Raw genomic sequence first — 17,000 nt, 5'->3', positions numbered from 1 at the left:
CATCCCTCAATGCCTGATTTTCTCTGCTAACTCTAACAATTAATTTTCCTGTGGTTAATTTTATCCTGTTATGTCTCATTTCCCTCAGGCATCCTCTGGGAACTCACACCCCAGTTCTAAGAACCTGGTGCCAGCCCTCGCCATGTAACACGCCACTCCCAGAGCCAGTGTAGAGCATCCAAGGGCCAGGGTCTGAATCCAGTGTCAGTCTCGAGAAGACTGACCTTCTCTCAGGGCCTCTATTTACCTGCCAAACTGAGGTTATTAAGCCTGTTGTATGTGGTTATCAAGATATTAAACAAGATAGTGACTTTCCTTCTAATTTATAATTTTATATGTAATTGTGAGCATCTTAAATCTTCCCTCCCTCACATTGAGCTCCTTCAACCAGACCAGTGATGTCAACTAAATATATATAGAAAGTAGAAAGTAGTGTCAACTAAAGATATATATATATGCCCAACCTAAAAGTTAAGAGTTATGTTTATTCTCTGGGGATTATTAGGACTTTGAGTCCAGGAGATAGCATCTCAAGTACCCCTGAGAAAACTGTTTCTAAGGAGGCTGAGGGAGGAGTCAGGCTACATCATTTTTCCTCAAAGAGCAGGTAATCTGAATATCCAAAGATTATTGTTCATTAAGGAAAACCAGATATCTCAATTTAAGGAATTTAGTGCTGGTCTATGTATGGGAAGTGTAAGCATGTAGGCTCACTAAATTCATTCCTTTCATATGCATCTCAGTTATGGGGCCAAATCCTGCTTCTTGATTATTCACATCCTTAATTCCTCATCCACACAGAGAGTGGCAGATGTGGGATGCCTGCCTTTTGTGCTTCCTTGAATGCCCCCACCTCCATGGCTGTGACATCCTTGTTTACCAGTATGGCAGGAAATATTTCCTTTCACAGTAGCTTCTGGTGAAAGGTATCCCTCCAGCTTTCTCCTATTCTTACTGCCAGCCTTCCCTTTCCTCTCCACCTCATCCCAGCCCATAGTGGGTAACTGTAATAGTTTATTCCAATGGTGACCTGAACAAAAAGCTACTAGAGGTGAGGGCCTAAATTTTCCTGGCTTTTCTATCAAGGTATTGGTGCCCTTCTCTCTCTTTGAGGTTGATTTTATTCCATTACAAGCTTGGGGACAAGAGTTATGAGGAAACCTAGAAGATGGATATGGCCAAATAGAGGAGATCTGAGCAAAGCAAGGAGAAGCTGGGTAGTCCTATAGCCTGAAGATTCTCTGGCTTCTCAAACCATCTGTCCTCCACCTGCAGAACCACCTTGAGAGGTCTTTCTAAAACCCAGTTGTCATCATGTCTGAAAATGCAGTTCTGATCTATTTCAAAGACCAGATCATGAAGAGAGACTGTATTATGTACAGATAAGACTTTTGCAAGCAGAGAAAGAGCAAAGGGCAAGTGCCTGACTGGGAGGAAGGCCTGCAGTGGGCAGACGGAATAGGAGCCGATAAAGGAAAGAAGGGACTCGGGCTGCTGGGAGAAGAGCTTGATGATGTGGCTCAAAGATGGACACTGTCGAGGGGAAAGACCACTGTGTTTGTCCACTAGGATGTCATCAATGACCTTTTCGTTTCAAACAAAATGGAGGCCTTTGAAGCATAGTGAATACAAGTGATTTTTTTTTTTTTGAGAAATTTGACAATAAAAGGGAGAAAAGAGACATAATGAGACACAGAGTGGACGCAGGATTGCGTGAAGGGCTTGGGGTTTATTGTTTGGTTTGTTTTTTCAAAATAGGAGAAACAAGGATGCTTGAAGCAGACGTGAAAGAACCTGTGAAAGGGATAGATAGTAGATACGAGAGTTAAAAACAAAACAGCAAAACAAAACCCCAGCAGGATCCTAAAGGCATTGGGAGGGATGGGGATTAAAGGCATAAAACCAACCTTAGAAGGAAAGGAGCAGGGAAGGCTAGAAAAGAAACCCATCTTTTGAGCCTAGAGTTGAAAGGGGAACAATTAGTAAGAACTCATTTCAGAGTGGAAGGTATGATGCCTTACACAATTATGATAAAGTAGGATCCAAAGAGATAATATATGTGTGGCCAGTACAGTAAAAGTTAGCTGTGGTTTCTACTTGTGTGTGTGTGTGTGTGTTTCATTACCATTTTTACATCGTGGGTGTCCTACCATGTCATTTGAGTTAATCCTCAAATCTCCCGTGAGACGCTATATTATCCTACCTCATGGCATAAATGAAGAAACTGAAGTTCGAATAGGCTAAGAAGTTGCTGAGGTCAAACAGATTAAGTAAATATATGAGATTGATGTCTAATTCTGCCAAAGAATGAAAGAAAAGTTGAGAGGATTGCACATCACTATCCTGAAACAGACATCTTCCCTCCGTGCCCTCCCCTTTTTCATTTGCAGCCATTTATCCCGGACATCCACATCACCACCCTAGAATTATATTAGAATACCCTTTACCCTGTTACACAGAGCCACCTGTCTTATTCATGCTTCCCCAACCCACCGGCGGGGGTCAAAGAGTCATCAACTGTTCTTTTATCTTGTGTTCTGTCACTTAATGAAGTTTACCGACTGTTGGCTCTCTCATTCATTCTTTCCTTTTCCTTTATTCACCACTCGTTAGATGCCCTGTACTCAGCCCTGAGGGGTAACAACAAATGGTACAGAATTCAACCCTGCTTTCGTACAGCCTGCATTTGAGGATGGGAGACAGACATTTACGTAATCCATACTTACGCAACTCTGTTCCAGCCACTGTTCTTCATCATTTGATCCCTGTAACAACCTCATTTACTTTTGCCTTTCTCAGATGAAGAAAGTAAGGCCCAGAGAGTCATAAATTGCCCAAGAACAAGAGGCAGAATTGAGATTTGAACCCAGGTTCCTGACTCCTGAGTCCATGATCTTAACCACTGTGTTATGCTGTGTCTAATTGTGTGTATGCACACACACATATTTTTAAAATATATAACATATATTAAAATATATCTTGGAAAAGATACATATTTTTGATGAGGATGAAAGCTAAAAGGAAAACAAGCTCAGTAAAAGGATAAAGCTTAATGAGGATGGGGCAGGTATCATTTAGGTTAAGGTGGTCAGGGGAAACCTCACTTATTGATAAGCTGACATTTGAGCAAAAATTGGACTAAATTTCCTCAAATCTTCTATTTTCCTCTAGCCTTCTGCCCCTTTAATGCCATTTAATGCTCTTTTTTTAATTTTATTTCAATTGGCTTGTAGCCTAAAGCAGTATAAAACTATGAAGTTCGGTGAAGATGGGTTATCATCACCTTCTTGTCCTATAACTGACACTTTTTTAATAGTAAGTTAAAGAAAAAAAAATGCCCTGATTTAGTGCCCTTAACCCAACACACCCTCATGGACCTTTTTTTTTTTTTTTTAACTAGTGCTGTTCTAAAATTTCTCCGAACTATTGAATGTGTTGTTGTTGTTTAGTAGCTAAGTTGTGTCCAACTCTTCGTGATCCCATGGACTTTAGCCCGCCAGGCTCCTCTGTCCATGGGATTCTCCAGGCAAGAATACTGGAGTGGATTGCCATTTCCTCCTCCAGGGGATCTTCCTGATCCAGAGATCAGCATCTCCTATGTCTCCTGCATTGGCAGGTGGATTTTTTTTTTTAACCACTGTGCCACCTGGGAATCCCCACTATAGGAGATTAGAATTTCTTCTAGACAGATTCGCCTGGGTTTTTCTAAAAAAAAAAATCTCATTCCATTATTTGCTACCCACGATTCTAAATTCTCTGGCTTCCTTTCCATATTTCTATTACTTTGTTGCTGTTGCCAGCCTTTCCCCATTTGGTAGCCCTTGACCTTTTCCACACTGCTTTTATATGTTCTTGCACATTAATTAAAGTGTTTGGTGAGACCGGTTAGAAGGAAGTGTCCTTAGCATTCAGCAGATGCTTTCACTTCTGAATTTGACTTGCCTTCGTCATTATCCTTTGTTTATTTTTCAGTCTGTGTCCTATCGGGGTAGCCATTCAGAATAAATTCATTTTGCTAGTTGTATTTTTTGAGAGGCACTGTATAAAATGGCTTGCTACTGCTACTGCTAACTTGCTTCAGTAGTGTCTGACTCTGCAACCCCATAGATGGCAACCCACCAGGCTCCACCGTCCCTGGGATTCTCCAGGCAAGAACACTGGAGTGGGTTGCCATTTCCTTCTCCAATGCATGAAAGTGGAAAGTGAAAGGGAAGTCACTCAGTCGTGTCTGACTCTCAGGGACCCCATGGACTGCAGCCTACCAGGCTCCTCCATCCATGGGATTTTCCAGGCAAGAGTACTGGAGTAGGGTGCCTTTGCCTTTGCTGACATCCAAATATATATCAGCCACAGTGGTCTTTACATCCACCAGATTCATACTGCTATCCAAAGCTATCCATCACATTTGTCAGAATATTTGGATCTTTAATTAAACCCTGCTGGATATTGTACACATTTCCATAGCTCCTTGTGATTTCATCAATTATTTTTCTAATTGACATCCATTCTGAGTCATGTGTCCTGGAATCTCAGGTAGCCCAGTTTGTAGCTTTGGCTTATTTAGTTGTTTGTTTTTTTTTTTTTTTCTCTGTCTTTCATAAATAATCTAAGGGTTTAGTAAACACACCCTTGAATTTTTGCCCTTGGGACCTGTTGATTTCCATATGCTCATACTTTGCAAATAACCCCCAGATTTTTTGGTCTCTCTGCCCAGACTATTTTCCTTTCTGGCCCTTCATTCCTAAAAGATACAGTCTTTTGTCTTGGCAAAGTAGAGAAATTTCCCAAACACTATTGAAAAGCATGGGAGGGTCCTTGACTAGGACTGAAAGGTAAGAAAGGAGTCAGTGTTTGAGTGACTCTGCCAACTGTTGGCTGAATACCAGGTTTTGCATCTTAAGCCCCCAGCAGGAATAATGGCTTGCTTGAACTGTCCATTCAACCTTGTCGAGTTTTTGTCTTAACATACTGATAAGGTAGCTGGCTGGGGCAGACTCAGTTGGAGGTAACTAACTGGCACCTACCAGAGTCAATCCATCATCCTGGTCTCATTGGCTTAATATTCTAATGAATGTGTTCTCCCATCAAAGCATGCAGTCTATGCCTATCCTCACAGACCTTTCTCCCCAAGCACTATATGTAGAGAAGAATCTCCATGTTATAAATACAAAAACCCAACACCTGTTACCCCTTCACTTCTCCATTTCATCACCTGAAGCAGAAACCTTGGTTTCTGTACCTTGTCTGCTGCTGCTGCTGCTAAGTCACTTCAGTCGTGTCCGACTCTGTGTGACCCCATAGACGACAGCCCACCAGGCTTCCCCGTCCCTGGGATTCTCCAGGCAAGAACACTGGAGTGGGTTGCCATTGCCTTCTCCAATGCATGAAAGTGAAAAGTGAAAGTGAAGTCGCTTAGTCTTGTCCGACTCTAGCGAACCCATGGACTACAGCCTACCAGGCTCCTCCATCCATGGGATTTTCCAGGCAAAAGTACTGGAATGGGGTGCCATTGCCTTCTCCGGTACCTTGTCTAGGGCCCCTCAACTCTTTTTCTCATGATCTGAAAGAGAGTAGTCAATTATTAAAACATTTCCCTGGTGTCTTAGAGATCTTTGATCTAGGCCTAGATTGGATTTTTTTTTTAAGTGTAGATTTAAAAAATACCTTCTTGAAGCCAAGGACTGTACCTTTGTATATTAGCATTTAAAATGTTATTAGAGCTTCCTAAGCATTAGTAATAATAATATTAGGTTTTCCTTTGAAGAAAGCCTTTGCATTATTTATTGAAAAGTTGATCATTCCATTTCATTACTTAAAACTGAAAAAGCCATAGGACTTTTGAATTATTTTTATTTAGCATATCTCAGCAGTTGTCTCCCAGATTGATAATCTGAGAAATAGAGACAATATCCAATACAAAGGCCTTGTGCTAATTGGTAAACAATTTATAGTGTTGAGGCCACCAAAATGCATAATACTATGTCCTCTTATCAACCCATGATATTAGATCATTTTTTTAATTGAAAAGACTTTCTAAAGTGATATTCAATGAATTATACTTTTTTAATGGAAAAGACTCTCTTAAATGATAGCACAGCATAGCTCGCCTTAACCTGAACACACCTTTTGATAATCAAAAGAGCATTTACAGGAGTATGAGACAAACACAATTATGAAAGTAAAATGAAGGACCTAAATAAAAAATCACAGAACAAGAGGGTAATTCTATTCACTCTTTCATATTTCATTATTTGATAACATCAGAAGATGAATCCATCAGAATTGCTTTGGCAAGTGCAAACAGAAATGTGCCTGATCAATATTTATTAAAACCTTCAAAATGGGAGAAGGAGGAGAGCAGACTTCTTAATGGACTGAATAATTATTCATACCAGTGGGGTTTGACCAGAGGCAGTGCCAGACCAAAGAGACACAGTTTTAATTGTACTGAATTTAAAAATGCAGATCTTCCTCCAGCCCTGTTGCAGAAAACTTAATTTAAAAAATTATCTGATGCAGCAGAGGGTGACATGTGAATCCTTAAGTCACTGAGGAAGAAATTTTAACCATAGATATTTATAATTTAGAATGTGTTCCAAAGGTGGGGAGCAAAACTTCCAACTAAAGGAATAAAAAGACATTTTCTTCCCCTTTCGGCAACTGTAACTGAGCTTGGGAGAGGGTCCTCATCTCAAAAGGGCTGGATCTCAGAGAAGTTCCTCTGAGTAGTTGTATTTTTTGAAGAGAAATAAAGCAAGGCGCTGGCCACTGCTGTCAAACATATCAGGGTCCGTTACTGAGAAGAATGAACGCAGATGACTTTTTAACATCTTTTTTAACATTAACAGGTTTAACATCTACTCTGGGGAGACAGCCCCGCCCCCCAGTACTGGTTATCAGAAACAGACCAATGGATAACCATCATTTAAGCATATGTGCTGTTGAAGGAATCTCTGGTATATGCACCACATTATATACAGAAAATGTAGGTAGATGACCCATCCAGTTTCTGCAAGCCTTGTAGCAGTGGCCTTCAGGCTCTCTACCTCTTGAAAGGTTTTCAGCTGCCACCAGCTGAAGGAAGTTCTACATTGTTTTTTTCCTAAAGACTATTCTTCACTTCTCTTCTGGATTGTCCTGGTCAGAACAAAAACTGCACAACTTATTTTAAGGAGTGTTAATAACTATCCCCATGTAGAATACAAATGTAATTCTGCCACAAACTCTCAGAAAATTATTTAGCTTTTCTTTACCTTAGTTTTCTTATTCCTGCAATGGAAATAACTTCAGCTCTTTCAAAGTAGGATTTTCAATCCTGTCTGTAATAAACTTTGAGCTCTTTGAAGGGGAAGACAAATGAGAGCAATTATATTTATATTTTTAATAAAGTAATTTCTTTTTCTGACACACAGAATTACCATCCATTTTATTATTGGTCTGGAAAGTACATCTGAGCTAAGTTTACACATGTTCAGAATGTTTTCAAATCAAGCAGTACTGCATCTTGCTTCCCAGAGCTTAGGGAAAATCAGCATCAGCTAATTCTAATGGAGGCCCAGTGTGATTTTTTTCAGTGTTTATTATTTATCTGGCTGTGCCAAGTCTTGGTTGCTGCACATGGGATCTTTGATCTTCGTTGCAGCATGAAGGATCTTTTAGTTGAGGCACAAAAACTCTTAGTTGTCACATGTGAGAGTCTATAAATAATTCCCTGACCAGGGATTGAACCCAGTACCCCTGCATTCCAACAGAGAAGTCCCGGAAGCCCATGATTTTAAAGGACCAAGCAGAGGATGCTGTTGTTGTTGTTGTTCCATTGCTCAGTCGTGTCTGACTCTGTGACCCCATGGACTGCAGCACACCAGGCTTCGCTGTCCTTCACCATCTCCCAGAGCTTGCTCAAACTCATGTCCATTGAGTCAGTGATACCATCCAACCATCTCATCCTCTGTTGTCCTCTTCTCCTCCTGCCTTCAATCTTTCCCAGCATCAGGGTCTTTTCTAATGAGTCGGCTCTTTGTATCAGGTGGCCAAAGTATTGGAGTTTCAACTTCAGCATCAGATCATCCAAAGAATATTCAGGGTTGATTTCCTTTAGGATTGACTGGTTGGCTCTCCTTGCAATCCAAGGGCTCTCAAGAGTCTTCTCCAACGCCACAGTTCAAAAGCATCAATTCTTTGGCTCTCAGCCTTCTTTATGCTCCAACTCTCACATCCATACATGAGTACTGGAAAAACCATAGCTCTGACTAGACAGACCTTTGTCAGCAAAGTAATGTCTCTGCCTTTTTTTTTTTTACTTTACAGTATTGTATTGCTTTTGCCATACATCAACATGCATCTGCCATGGGTGTACACGTGTTCCCCATCCTGAACCCCCCTCCCTCCTCCATCCCCATACCATCCCTCCGGGTCATCCCAGTACACCAGCCCCAAGATTCCTGTATCCTGCATCAAACCTGGACTGGCAATTCGTTTCGTATACGATATTATACATGTTTTAATGCCATTCTCCTAAATCTGTCTCTGCTTTTTAACTAGGTTTTCCTCCAGGGAGCAAGCATCTTTTAATTTCATGGCTGCAGTCACCATCTTCAGTGATTTTGGAGCCCAAGAAAATAAAGTCTGTCAGTGTTTCCTTTGTTTCCCCATCTATTTGCCATGAAGTGATGGAACTGGATGCCATGATCTTAGGTTTTTGAATGTTGAGTTTTAAGCCAGCTTTTTCACTCTCCTCTTTCACCTTCATCAGTAGGCTCTTTAGTTCCTCTTTGCTTTCTGCCATAAGAGTGGTGTCAGTTGCATATCTGAGATTATTGGTATTTCTCCCAGGAATCTTGATTCCAACTTGTGCTTCATCCAGCCTGGCATTTCCCATGTACTCTGCATATATGTTAAATAAGCAGGGTGACAATATACAGCCTTGATGTACTCCTTTTCCTATTTGGAACCAGTCTGTTGTTCCATGTCCAGTTCTAACTGTTGCTCCTTGACCTGCATTCAGGTTTCACAGGAGGCAGGTAAGGTGATCTGGTATTCCAATCTCTTGAAGAGTTTTCCACAGTTTGTTGTGATCCACACAGTCAAAGGCTTTAGTTGTAAAGGTTTTAAAATCCAAAAATACCAGTGCTTGAATAGCATCTTCTGTAACCTCTTTGTTTTTCATGTTGGAGGCAGAGGTTCAAAAGCTGGTAGCAGTTATACAAGTTCTCATAACTAGTTAGGAAGAAATTAAAAACTTAACTGGAATCTAAGCTTAGTTGATCTCTTGAGTATTTACTTCTCCAGGTCTTTCTGCTATAACTACCTCTCAATTATTTATGAGATGATTATCTAGTTTATGGATTATTCAGTTCTTTTCTTTTCTCTTCCTATTTCCCTGCTTATTATCTTATATACCATTGAGTCAGCAGAGAAAACAGTAGTTGAATATTTTACCTGACAATTTAGTGACCTATCAACTACTTGATTTTTATTAAATTGCTCATAATGCTGCAAGTATTGGCTAAAAAGAATTTGGGGAGCTACAGTCATTACTAAATTATATTCAGGTAAATTTTTCTTCCTTAGAAACTTACATTTAAGAAGTCAGCTCCAGAGCCTAATTCTTTCATTGACATTAATACTCTCATTATGGGAGAAAGGACTACATGAGGAAGTCTTCACAATGAAAAGCCAGAAGTCTTTGCTGTGACTCTTGAGTGCTGAATATACAACATGACTTCATTATTTGGTTTAGAGTGCTGAATTCCCAGATCAAATCCAGTGTTATTCAAATATTATTGCAAAATGTATAAATGAATTTTGAATTGTCACAGTATTACTTTGTTGCATTACAATGGAAGGCAGAGGGTTGAGTTAGTATGCAAATTTTATTTAATTCATTTTTCCTAAATCATGACTAAAAATGAATAAGCTCAACAAGTATCCTGTGCAATTAGTACTTTTGCTTTTTATAGTTTCTGTATTAGGGGCGACTTTGGAGCAGGTGTAGGCTTCAGGGTCCTTCATTTTGAGGCCCTGGACAAAACACCCACACTCTCTATAGCTCAGTGTGTTCATTTATAAAATGTGGGTGATTGCAGGAGCTACTTCAAAGGGTTGAATGTGTTAATGTAACTAAAATTTTGACATCACTGTTAACTACTACAATGATCATGATGGATTATAAAACCCAGTCTGAGACATAGCTGTGTATCTGTGGAAAATATAGTTTCCATTTGGAGATCCAGGAATCTGAACCCCAACAGTGGAGGGAGGCAGAGGGCAGAGCTTTTCCAGAGACTGTGGGCAGGCCCCCAGCTCGAGCCTTCCTTTTACCCCCACACCCAAACTTTAGGGACCGCCCACAAGAACAGGAATGAGGGGTCACTGGGTTGAGAGTAACTGGTCTTATTAGGGCTTTCTTCCCTCTCTTGACAAAGAAGAGAATGGAAACTCTTTCCAGAAGCTCTCAGAGATACAGTGATAACTTTAAGTTTGGTGAAGTGGGAAGGGGAGCCAGGGATGAGAGACTAGAACTCTCCTTGCTTCATGTCTGTGAAAACAGGAAGCATTCTTAAAGAAAAAGTATGAAAAGCACTAATACTCAAAAGATACAAAGATATCAACAGTTTGCTTGTACATATATGCATACCCATGTACTTTAACAGGGTTTCCCAGTGGCGGAGTGCATGGCATCCCACTCCAGTATTCTTGCCTTGAGAATCTCGTGGGCAGAGGAGCCTAGCGGACTACAGTCCTTAGGGTCACCTAGAGTCGAATATGACTGAAGCAGCTTAGCATGCATGCACGCACATTAAAAATATATATGTAGGTAAAAAATTGTCCAACCTCATGTAAATTAAAAGAAAATGAGGAGCTAGGGGCTGTCATATGCTATTGGTAGGAAGATATTGATGCAACTTTTTTAGAAAGCAATTTGGCGGCATTGCCAAAGTCCTAAAAATATATATATACTTATCTTTTGACTAATTCTGTTTTGGAAATCTGAAATCAGGAAAGAAAGTTTTTTAAAATGGAAACAACCCATGTGTCCAATACTGTGTCACCCTAAAGTTTTCAGCTGTAACAAAGAAATGGTAGACTTCTACATATGGGGGGAAAAATCTAGAAGGAAATGCTAAATGTGGTGATGCAACTATATGAGTAATTTTTTTTCAGCTTAATCTTTCTGTATAATCTGTGTATCCTATGTGAAAGTCACTTGGTCGTGTCTGACTCTTTGCAACCCCATGGACTGTATAGTCCTGGAATTCTCCAGGCCAGAATACTAGAGTGGTTAGCCTTTCCCTTCTCCATGGGATCTTCCCAGCTCAGGGATCGAACCCAGGTCTCCCGCATTGCAGGTGGATTTTTTACTAGCTGAGCCACAGGGACAGCTGTGACACATGTATTAATATCCAATCACAGAAAAACAAACTTTATTTCTACACGTGGAAAAGAAGATTTGCCCAGCTTACTAAAATGTCCTTCGTATGCTTACTGTTATGAATGTTTTAAGACAGAATCACTGGGGAGAAAAAGTTGCAGTGCAATATTAAAATAAAATAAGGGAAAAAATAAGGAAGAAAGGTCTGTGGATAAAGGAGATATGAGGAAGATATGAAAAAATAATCTGCTTGGACCCAAGCAAAATGTAAACGTTGTCATGTTATAGACTGTGAGACCCGTCTATATGACGTCACTTTTCTATCTTTGCATTCTCTCCCCCTCCACTCATTAAACTTGGAAACTGCCCAAAGGCACTCAGCAAGGCAAGAGAAAAAGAGCAGGAAAGAACCACCTCCACACAGAACGTTCCACCCCTAAGGGGGACGTGGATCTCTGGTTACTGGAATGGGATATTTGGTCCATGTCTAGCAATCGGACTCTGAATGTGTCACCAGCTGTGAAGAAACTTGCTCTACAAGTCATGAGCCAGAAAAAGTCTAAATCAAATATGTTTTCCCCTGGTCCTGTCTCGGCAGTCAAGTAGAGTGCCACCTTGTATAAAACGCGGGGCCCTGGAAGCCATGGCTGCTATTTTAATTTGTGATGATAAAGATCAAGCTTTCATTTTCCCGGGGCCTCAATAAGCACTGATAAATTATTTATCCCACTTGGATTACATGTTCATTTCAGTGTGTCAGTGTTTAGCATGGAAGCTCATCCTAATTGTATAGTTCAAGGCATTTTTCTCTTTTCTCCTTAGGGCACCTTGTAGCACCCTTTCTCCATCTCCAAGTAGAACTGTTGCTATGCTGATTTAGTATACCCTTTGCCCCTGGGTACTATTCTGAAAGATGAATGAATTTCATTCTCTCTTTAAATATTTATGTTTCTTTATGATCTAATATATCATCGTAGTTACGGGGAATTTCTTCCCCTTAACTATGGAAAATACACCATCAGTTACCTGTCAATTTTGTTTAATAACTCAGCTTTGCAGTTCTGAGGCACTGTTCATCCGAGGCTGCTGAGGACTCTTTTAGTTTCTCAGTCCACTTCGCCGTGTCATTCTGGGATTTATAAAGGTCTTCATCGCACAGAGGATATTGAAACATTAAGGGCTTAAGTAGTATGCCCTTTATCACTTATCACACTGGAGGCTCCAGGACTAGAAATCCAGGCGTCTTTGTTTTGTTGTCTGCTCCCAGCATGAAACTGCTGTCTCTGTAGAAAACCAGCCAGTATCCCTGGAAACAATTCATTGGATTTTTCAAAAGAAATCCAATTTCACTTGGTCTGGTGGGTTCAGTGTTACTTCTTAAGATAAATGATGAAAATATCAACATCATAGTACAAAGAAACTCAATTCTTTTGGTTTAATCTCAGTGAAAAGCATCACAACTCACCTACTGCTTCTGTCTCCTTCCCTAATGCTTTGAGATCCTTGGCTCAAGGAGGTGGGAATGGGTCTGTAACTATTCACTTACCAAACAGACGCTGGCTCAGAGTCTTGCCTAGCTCTAAACTTTTGAGGATCACAGCCTCTGGGATGGAGATCTTGGGGACCTGTGCTTTTCCTAAGTTCCCTAGTAACTCTACAGTTGGTGAAGCACCATTCTAGAACTTCAAGTCCCTTCTAGCTTTTTTTTTTTTTTTTAAGATTTTTTTTGATGTGGACCATTTTTAGAGTCTTTATTGAATTTGCTACATTGCTTCTGTTTTATGTTTTGGTGTTTTGGACCCAAAGCATATGAAATCTTAGCTTCCTGACTAAGGATCAAACCCACATTGCAAGGTGAAGTCTTAACCCCTGGACTGCCAGGAAAGTCCTGTCTTCTAGCTTTGAAAGAACCCTGAGCTCCCAATCCTCTTTTATTCCATGTGACAAATTTAGCTTCAAACATGTGTCCTTAAACAATTGTTTCAGTGTTTTCTGAAGTAGTTCCCTAAATGGATAGCTGTCTCCCTCAACTGTGCCTCTAGGGCCTTGAGCCAAACGGCTCTCAAGTCCCTTCCTTTTTGCTAGAATTATACCTGGTCCCTTCCTAGATCATCCTGCTTTCATAGTGCCATCACATTAATCTTCCAGAAGCTTGGAATGCTGCCTCTGTTCTCAGCAGAACCTGGGACCCCAAGTGGGGCGGGCTTTATTGACGTACCTCAGTCTCAAGTTCTCTGTTGACTCAACTAACCTGATGCCAGGCTCTGTACCCTTGGCCTTTAATCCCTTTTCCCACGGCTCTCCTCTATTCAGCTGCACTCCCAGGCCAACCAGTTTGCTCTTCCCTGTCTTTACTCATCTCTTTTCTTTTCCTTTAGTCTAGAATTTCTTCCTGGAAGCCCCACCTGACAGCGTCCTACCCCATAGGAAGTCTTCCTTGGTCCCTCACGTCCCAGCAATATGCCTGGTTCCTCCTTCCTCTGCTGTCAATTCATAGCATTGATTCCTCACTCAGGGCACTCGGAGCATCATGTCTGTGTCCTTGAAGAAGAGTGCTGGACTTAGAGTCCAAAACCTGAGTTTATCCTGGCACAGTCACAGATGTCTCTGTGACATTGGGCATGTCCTGTCGTATCCCTGGGCTTCAGTTTTCTTATCTGAGGAAAGGCAGTAATAGCTCCCTAGGTATTGTGAGTGTTACATGACCCAGTACATGGAAATTAACTTTGCCAGCAGTTTTCTCTGCTTTTCATTACCTTCTCCTACCTGTCTCCGAGCTATGTAAGGAAAGGGACTGTGTTTTGCTCATCATTATATACTACTATTTTTATTGCTACATTACTGTTAATGTATTATTATAGATCTGTTTCCAGTAATAATAGTTAATGTTTACGGAGCAGGTAGAATTGTGTCAGGCACCATTCTAAGTACTTTATATGGATTAACTGATTCTTCCAGTGACCCTAAGAGGTACTATCGCCTCAAGAGGTACTCTTATTATCCCACTTTATGGAGAAAGCCATATATTTCACAGAGCTTCCAATGAATATGTTGATGAATGAGGGACTGAATGAAACAGAAACTACTAACAATGTCTGCTGGATGGTTCTCTCTCTTACTTCTGTATCCCAACTTTTCTCTCTTTTTTATATCCTGAGGCAAATGCAAAATTAGGAGAGTCTTGAGTGATCGGAGACCCTGATGAGAGGTCTCTCTGAGTCTGCATTTAGACTTCTCGTGAAGTGAGTTCCAGGATGACAGATGTCATATCTGTCTTATTCTCCATCATAGTCATGGGACCTGGAACAACATCAGCGTGGGTGCTAAGTCACTTCAGTTATGTCTAACTCTTTGTGACCCCTTGGACAACAGCCCACTGGGCTCCTCTGTCCATGGGATTCTCCAAGTAATAATGCTGGAGTAGGTTGCCATGCCCTCCTCCGGGGATCTTCCCAACCTAGGGATCAAACCCATGTCTCCTGAATCTCCTGCACTGCAGGCGGATTCTTGACTGCTGAGCCACTGAGGAAGCCTGGAACAACATCCAGTGATAAGTAAATGTTTATTGACTAGGTAAATGCGGTAGCTTCTGAACAGCACATTCATTACCACTGAAACCGTGTAGACTGCTGACCATGCAGCCAATGAACCCCGCTGTGTCTTGCTTCCCCAGGCAGTACTACGAGATGCTGTACAACACGGCCGACGAGCTGCTGAATCTGGTGGTGGACCAGGGCGTGAAGTACACAGAGCTGGAGTACATTCACGCCCTGACCTTGCTGCACCGCAGCCAGACGGGGGTGGGAGACCAGACCACCCAGAACATGCGGCTGCAGCGGCTCAAGGAGATCATCTGCGAGCAGGCAGCCATCAAGCAAGCCACCAAGGATAAGAAAATAACTACAGTGTGAACAGGGTGCATGGCGGGAAGGGGCCAGGGGATGGGTCACTTTTGTTTCCTTGGTCACAGTCCCTTCTTTGGTATGTTAGTTGCAATGTTCTGAGCTGACTGAGTTTTCTCCACACTGAAGCTTGGGTGGAAAGAAGGCGTAAGGCTTCTTTTCTTTTTCTTTTTGGCTTTTCTATAAATGCTAAAGGGACTTCACAGTACCTGTTTGGGTTGGACATTTACTTTGATGTGGTCAGCTTCAGAGGGTCTAGGGTGCGATGGGGAGGAAGGTTGTAAGCAATAAAAATGAATGCATGAGTGACTAACACCCAGCAATCTTTGGTAAGTAGATTGTTACCTAAGTTCTAGTCCCTTCCTAAAACTGCTCAGTGGGGTTCTATTACATAGGCAGTAGGATTTTTATTCTCTTGACCTTGTCAGTTTACTGTTCTACAAAATAAGTGTGTGTGCATTGCTTTCTGTCTCTATTACCAATGGCTTCTCAGCTAGTTGTACTTTTCAACCAGTTTTCCTAACCAAACAGGACCTCTTTGCCTCTTCAAGTCTTAAGGGATAAAGTCCTTTTATCTCAATCCTTGGGAGAGTTTTGTATGCAGTACCTTGGACCCAAGTATCTGTTGGTTTGATGCCTTTTTGTTTCTATTTCTGCTGTATCAAAACCAAGCAACACCAAATTAATGACAAAAACGGAAGAATGAAAGGTGATTCAACTCTTCTTGATTTTTTTTTTTTCCTCCACTCACCAAGAGAAAATGATGGTTAGAGAACTTTTAATCTCACTTGACACCTTGCCTGGGTGTTATTCTTTTTTTTTCAAATATAAATTTATTTATTTTAATTGGAGGCTAATTACTTTACAATATTGTATTGGTGTTGCCATATATTGACATGAATCCGCCACGGGTGTACATGTGTTTCCTGTCCTGAACCCGTTAGTTATTCTTAAATGCTCAGTCTCCATGGGAGCCCCTAGGACTTCCTCATCTTAGACGGTAGCTCCAGCTGCCAGCCAAGTGCAAGGAAGCTGGTACAGCCATGACCTTCCTCCTCTGTGCATCCCCCAGCCGAGGCTGTTTCTACGGGGCTTTCAGCTGGGGTGGGAGCCCGCTGCTCCCCGCATGCTTGCCTCCCCACTGTCCCCACCTCTCTAAGTGCCCTAGCCACCTATGGCTGATATGTCACAGAAGAAAGTGATGCACTGACTGGGACACAACTGGAAAACATGTGGCAAAGAAAGCAGAAAGGACTTGGACTACATGAGGTCAGAATTTTACACCTGTTTGTACAACTTAGGTCTTGGTGGGAAAAGCAGAAAATTAAAAAAAAAAAATGCTTTGAGAAGCTTAAATGTTGTGTCTCGTTTTTCTTGTATTTATTCCTCAAACATGCCCTGAGACCCTAATATGCGCCAAACACTGCGGGGCACAGATCCACAGTATTGAGGGCTCCTGTATTACCTACCTAGAAGACAGAAGAATAGAAGCTGGACTCTAACCAAAATCCTAAGAGATGTACACTCAGGGCTGAGTTCGAAATCAGGCCAGTGGGGCGGCTGTGAAGGGAACTCAGCAGGCAACTGGAGCATGGTCTTCCAGGAGAGTCTGGAAGGAATACTGTAAATCTCTGTAGCTTCAGAGGCCCAACAAGGAAGAAGTTGAATCTACATGGGAGATGATCGTGCAAGAAGGTACTGTCCCTAAACAACATCATTGGAGTAGT

At 41.4% G+C, this 17,000-nt stretch overlaps 1 protein-coding gene across 1 annotated transcript in view; it reads left to right on the top strand.

Moving 5' to 3' along the window:
* EXOC4 (exocyst complex component 4) overlaps positions 1-16,629 on the top strand; it is an 805,586-nt gene extending 788,957 nt beyond the window's left edge. Inside the window, exon 18 of the mRNA XM_027538961.1 lies at positions 15,045-16,629. Coding sequence (XP_027394762.1) covers positions 15,045-15,282 — 238 coding nt within the window. The 3' untranslated portion in view covers positions 15,283-16,629. The remainder of the gene's footprint in view (positions 1-15,044) is intronic.
* The last annotated feature ends 371 nt before the right edge of the window (positions 16,630-17,000 follow it).

Source organism: Bos indicus x Bos taurus, chromosome 4 (genome assembly GCF_003369695.1).
Source record: "Bos indicus x Bos taurus breed Angus x Brahman F1 hybrid chromosome 4, Bos_hybrid_MaternalHap_v2.0, whole genome shotgun sequence".
Taxonomy (NCBI): Eukaryota; Metazoa; Chordata; class Mammalia; order Artiodactyla; family Bovidae; genus Bos; species Bos indicus x Bos taurus.
The sequence above is the reverse complement of the archived record's forward strand: the minus strand, read 5'-3'. Positions and strand labels throughout refer to the sequence as shown.